We start from the raw sequence: 6,000 nt of genomic DNA, 5'->3' as shown, positions 1-6,000 counted from the left end.
GGAGACACGGGTTAGATCCCAGTTGCGGATGCTGTCTGTACGGAGTTTGTACGTTTTCTCCCGAGATCTTCGGTTTCCTCCCACATTCCAAAGACATACAGGTTTGTAGGTTAATTGAATTTGTATAAATGTAAATTGTCGCTAGTGTGTGTAGGATAGTGTTAATATGCGGGGATCGCTGGTGGGCGTGGACTTGGTGGGCTGAAGGACCTGTTTCCGTGCTGTATCTCTAAACAAAACTAAGAACTTAGAAAAGTTTATTGGTGGTGGCAATTTACAGGTAAAGGGAGGTCTGATACGTGAGTAGGCAAAAATGCTGGAGAAACCCAGCAGGACAGGCAGCAACTATGGAGCGCAGGAATAGGTGACGTTTCGGGTCGAGACCCTTCTTCAGACATTTCTGATACCTGGGGTTTTTTTTTTAAATTGAGCTGGGGAGTGTTCAAAACCAAAACGTTCCTCTTAGAGTGAAGGACAAGGCTGGCAGGAATAGGTAACCTTGAATGACAAGAGATCACCTCTACCATCTACTCGATGTGTGTAAGGGTGGACAATAAATGCTGGGTTTGCCAGTAATGTTGTATTCCTGGAACATGAGTGTAATAATCCTCAATAAAGTTAATTGATGAAATCTATTCCCATTTCCTTTACATAGAACAGAAAACAATTCTGCCTCTCATACATTTTGGACTTTGGCCAAGACAATCATCAGTTGATTGACTCACCAGTGGAATTTTGTGTTTCTCCTTTATTATTCATTCCAAACCTCTTATCTTGTAAATCGTCCGGAGGTTCTGTGGTGCACAGTACTTCTGTCACAAGCCCAGCCTCACCCCTTGCCACTTTTGCTATGTCCTTATATTCTAAAAGGGGAGAGAATCCAAAAATCGGAATGCTGGTGCAGGACTCCCATAAAGTTAATTTGCAAGTCGAATCGGTAGTAAGGAAGGCAAATTCAATGCTAGCATTTCTTTCAAGATGACTGGAATGTAAAAAACAGAGATGGAATGCTGTGGCTCTATCAGGCATAGTCAGAATCAAAGGACGTTCTTTTAGAAAGGAGATGAGGAGGAACTTCTTTAGTCAGAGGGTAGTTAATCTGTGGAACTCATTGCCACAGAGGGCAGTGGAAGACAAAGGCAGAGATAGACAAATTATTGATTAGAACGGGTGACAAGGATTATGGGGAGAAGGCAGGAAATCGGGATTATGGGCCAGAGATCAGCCATGATTGAATGGAGGGGAGACTCGATGGGCCGAATGGCCTAATTCTACTCCTGGAACTTGTGACCTAATTCATGAAGGTGTGGAAACTTAAAGGGGGGGGGGGGGGGGGGGGAGGTTGGAAAGTGGAATGAGAAGTTGACAGGTTTGATTGTGGCATGCATTTGAAATCTTTCTTTTCTCATTCCAGTTGCCATCAACCTGATTGTGCAGCATATTCAGGATATCCTGGCAGGTGGCCTGACCAAACGCAATGGCTTTGTGAACGGACACTCCATACTGCGCACCCGTCACAGCTCCGAGTCCAGCACCCGGCCACACTGACCCCGGACCACGGCCTGGGAGCACCATCACCATCCACCTTCTTCACCGTCGAGAGTTGCGCCGTGAGGATAGCTGTGCTCCCCCCCAAACCCCCCCCCCCCTCTTTCCTCATTACAAGGTCTCATTTCACTGTGTCCACGGGCTTCCCTGTGTTAGCAGTAGGGAGCGAGTGCACAGGAGTGGTTCAATGCATCTGGAATTATTGATTGGGCTGTGTATCTGTCAAAGGGGGTATTGACCCCAGAGCCGCATGTTCACTTTGGGGAGTGGGATGGAGCACTTGTGGTGTGTAGCCCCCCCCCCCCCCCCCCCCCTCCTCCTCCTTAGTTTGGAGATTCCACCTAAGGATGTGCCATGTTGAATTCTGACCTAATATGAGGTGAAACAGCCTGTTCTGTGTGTGGGCAAGTGATTATCTGTACTGTGGGATTTGAACCATCACACCTCTACCCTGTCTGTATAAGACGGCTGCACTCAGCGAATAGACCGGAACAGGTAACAACTTGCTTGAAGCAAGTCTCAAGGAGACCATTAAATAGACATTGCACAGTGGTTCGATTGTGCCATGAAAGAATTGTGCCACATAAACTACCCTTGTATGGATTCAGTGTAGTAAAGAGCTTCTAGTGTTATAGTTGAGATTTGCACGCACTTTTGTGAGTCTATCGAGACACACTTGCATCCCAGCAGTGTTTTCTATCACTGGTGCAAGATGCAATCATTTCCTTCCCCTCATTCACACCTAGTTAAAGGTATCCTTTCTAAAATGCGATGCCCAGAAATGTACACTTTACCCTGAGGCTTTGTGTAGCTGGCTTCAGCTCTGGCTTTTCACCTGTTGGTAAATGAGCTGCTGATTAAAATCTGACGTGAACTGACATTCATTATCCCACCCTAGCCGTGTTTTGTCTCTCCACTGGTTCCTGGAGGTGTTGAATTCTGCTGGTGCATGTTTCCCTTGTCTCTTGGATGAGTTAATATAGGGCTTATTCCAGGTACTGTTACATCTAACGTCCAGCTCTTGCCCATTTGGTTTCTACCAGATGGTTAGAGAGTGTTCTGGCAGATTTGTGTCAGCACTCTCTGGATTAATCCACGCTGCTGCCGATCCGTAAATGGCTGTTCTTGATGGTTTAATGTGCGAGATTTTCGCAGCAAGTTAAGATTCTTCCATAACTCAATTCATGGTAATGGTTACAGCGTAGGAAGGGACTGCAGATGGACACAAAATGCTGGTGTAACTCAGCGGGACAGGTAGCATCTCTTGAGAGAAGGAATGGGTGACGTTTCTGGTCGTGACCCTTCTTCAGACTCCTCTTTAAGCCTGAAGAAGGGTCTTGACTTGAAACGTCACCCATTCTTTCTATCCAAAGATGCTGCCTGTACCCGCTGAGTTACAGCCTTTTAATTCGTTACCAACCACTTTCCATTATGGCCTTTGTTATAGTCTGACCATCAAGAAGCTCGGTGGGATTTACATAGCATGAGTAAAACTGTATTAATGTGGTAGTTATCACTGACGGACAGGTGCCCAGAGCAGTCTAGGGTGTTGCACCGTGTCAGACACAGTGTGTTATGTTTAATTATTGAGATTGTGAAGGTATGTAAAAATTTAAACTTTAGGTTTGACAGGAATTGCACTTTGACTGGGTCTCACGCTCATCACTGGAATCTGTCCTATTGCCCTGAAATGGCCATGAGGAGTGGGACTGGGAGAACAGTTCAGCAACTTGCTGAGGAACTGCCATTGGATATCCCGCTCGTGGCATCCGTTGTATCATTTCATGTTTGGGTGGGGGGGGGGGGGGGGGGGGCAAGGATGTCATAATTAACAATCAAACTGGAATGATTTGAGAAAAACTGCCAAGTTCATTTCATGAGGTTACAGTATTTAAGAGCGACGGAGAACCCCCCCCCCCTCCTCTGAGGGGAGTTGGGATTGCTGTGTCCTGACAGTGTTTTGTGTTTGAAGTAAATGTCGTGTGCGATTTGAGGCATTGTGCTCAGACTGAAGCGGCACTAACCCAAGCTTATCCACTCTCGGCTGCCGATCCATTCCTTGGTTTTTGTTTTCCTGTGGTTGAAAGACATTTCTGAATTGTCCTGTCTGACTCCAATGCTCCACAATCTACACGCAGCATTGGCATTGATGAAGCGTAGTGGGTGAACATCACTCTTTGTTTTGTCGACAGCTGGGATCCACCATTTGCCGCGATTCCAACCGCACTTTCTGTAATCGAGCGGTTCCTCGTCAGCATGGGGATTGGGGGAGGAAGGAGGAGGGGATGAGGTGTGCACAGCTGACCTGTGGCAATATTGCAGGATGTTTTTTCCCAACAGCTATTTGCTTATTTCTCTGTTCACCATTCTGCTGCCTGACCATGAACAGCTGTCTTGCACTTAATGCCTATTACTTGAAGTCTGTTGAATTAAATTGATGTTTAATGATGTGGGTGAGTACCATTGAGCAACAAGCTGAAAAGACCAAGGTCTGGTGATGTTTTGTGATTTACGTGGCTTGGTTTTCATAGTCTTTGTTCACTGCTACTCGCAGAGAGGGATGAACTGAAATTTGTGTTCATTTTCATCAGATGTTTATTTTTAGTATATGTAAATAACTGAAAAGGAATTTATAAAGATCAATAAAAGACTAAGGCTTGCAACACTGCTAACGTCTTCCCGTTGATTGATTCTCTCTAAATATTGAGTTAACTAAGGCACTGTTGACCATTAAGAATTCAAGTAGGAAAAGGAAGCTGACAAGTCTTCCCAGTGAGTATCACAACTGTCCCTTTGAACTGGGGGTCGGCTGGTATGGAATGTCATTGGGGTTCAGCTATCCTTCACATTGGCTGTGCCTGGACGTAAATAACAAACCAACCAGCTCTGCATTCCAGCCACCTTAGCTGGAAACACAAAGGTATTGAGCTGAGCTTGTTGCTTCTGCTTCAGGCAATATTGAATCAAATTTAAAATAATGAATTAAAAAGTCAAGAATATCCCTATGGTGTGCCTCTGCCACTGTTCCAGACCTGGTCAAGTCATAATTTACTCCAGTGGGAAGAATGACTAATTCTCAGGGGTGAGTAATGAGATTATGCTTTTTAGTTTCACTTCCTGCCCAGATCTCAAGCTGTTGCTTCGGGAATAATGCGATTTAAACCTGACAATTATGCATTTCCAAATTGCGATGTCTAATTTAGTTTAGAAATGCGGATACAGGCCTTTCGGCCCACCGAGTCCGCACCGACTAGCGATCCCCGCACATCAACACTATCTTACACACACTAGGGACAATTTACACTTACACCAGGTATGCAAACCCAAGCCAATTAACCTACAAACCTGTACGTCTATGGAGTGTGAGAAGAAACCGAAGATCTCGGAGAAACTGAACTGAACCTAAACTCTTGAGCGACTGCTCACCGAGGTTGCCTCCGTGCTCGCCCATTCCTTCTCTTCCGAGATGCTGCCCGTCCTGCTGAGTTACTCCAGCATTCTGTGTTTGTCTCTGGTGTAAACCAGCATCTGCACTTCCTTCCCTCACCCGTTTTGTCTTGGCCTCCACAGTCGTCTGCAACATTGAGATCCGCAGCTGGGCGGCATGGTGGCGCAGCGGTAGAGTTGCTGCCTTACAGCGCTTGCCGCGCCAGAGACTCGGCTTTGATCCCGACCACGGGTGCTGTCTGTACCGAGTTTACGTTCTCCCCGTGACCTGCGTGGGTTTTCTCTTGAGTTCTTCGGTTTCCTCCCACACCCCAAAGATGTGCGGGTTTGAAGGATAAATGGCTTGGCAGAAGTGTAAATTGTCCCCGGTGTGGTGATCGCTGGTTGGTGCGGACTCGTTGAGCCAAAGGGCCTGTTTCCGTGCTGTATCTCAAAACTAAACTAAATTCACCACCCTCTGGCTAAATAAATGCCTCCACATCTTTCTAAAGGCACACTCTTTTATCCTGAGGCTGTGGCCTCTGGTCCTACTGGGACTATGCATTGGGAGCGAGTGGCTGCTCACCCATTCCTTCTACAGGTGCACAGTAGAGAGCATGCTGACCGGTTGCATCGTGGCTTGGTTCGGCAACTTGAGCGCCCAGGAGTGGAAAGGACTACAAAAAGTAGTAAACACTGCCCAGTCCATCATCGGCTCTGACCTCCCTACCATCGAGGGGATCTATCGCAGTGTCTGCCTCAAAAAGGCCGGCAGCATCATCAAGGACCCACACCATCCTGGCCACACACTCATCTCTCCGCTGCCTTCAGGTAGAAGGCACAGGAGCCTGAAGACTGCAACGTCCAGGTTCAGAAATAGCTACTTCCCCACAGCCATCAGGCTATTGAACTCAACTCAAACAAAACTCTGAACATTAATATGTTTAAGAAGGAAGTGCAGATGCTGGAAAATCGAAGGTACACAAAAATGCTGGAGAAACTCAGCGGGTGCAGCAGCATCTATGG

At 46.7% G+C, this 6,000-nt stretch overlaps 1 protein-coding gene across 1 annotated transcript in view; it reads left to right on the top strand.

The window, feature by feature from the left end:
* LOC116966113 (uridine-cytidine kinase 2-like) overlaps window positions 1-4,216 on the top strand; it is a 13,812-nt gene extending 9,596 nt beyond the window's left edge. Inside the window, exon 7 of the mRNA XM_033012297.1 lies at window positions 1,415-4,216. Within this exon, the coding sequence (XP_032868188.1) occupies window positions 1,415-1,548 (134 nt within the window). The 3' untranslated portion in view covers window positions 1,549-4,216. The remainder of the gene's footprint in view (window positions 1-1,414) is intronic.
* Window positions 4,217-6,000: the final 1,784 nt, after the last annotated feature.

This window comes from Amblyraja radiata, chromosome 35, assembly GCF_010909765.2.
Source record: "Amblyraja radiata isolate CabotCenter1 chromosome 35, sAmbRad1.1.pri, whole genome shotgun sequence".
NCBI lineage: Eukaryota > Metazoa > Chordata > Chondrichthyes > Rajiformes > Rajidae > Amblyraja > Amblyraja radiata.
Note: the sequence above shows the minus strand (reverse complement) of the source record. Positions and strands in the feature narration are given on the sequence as shown.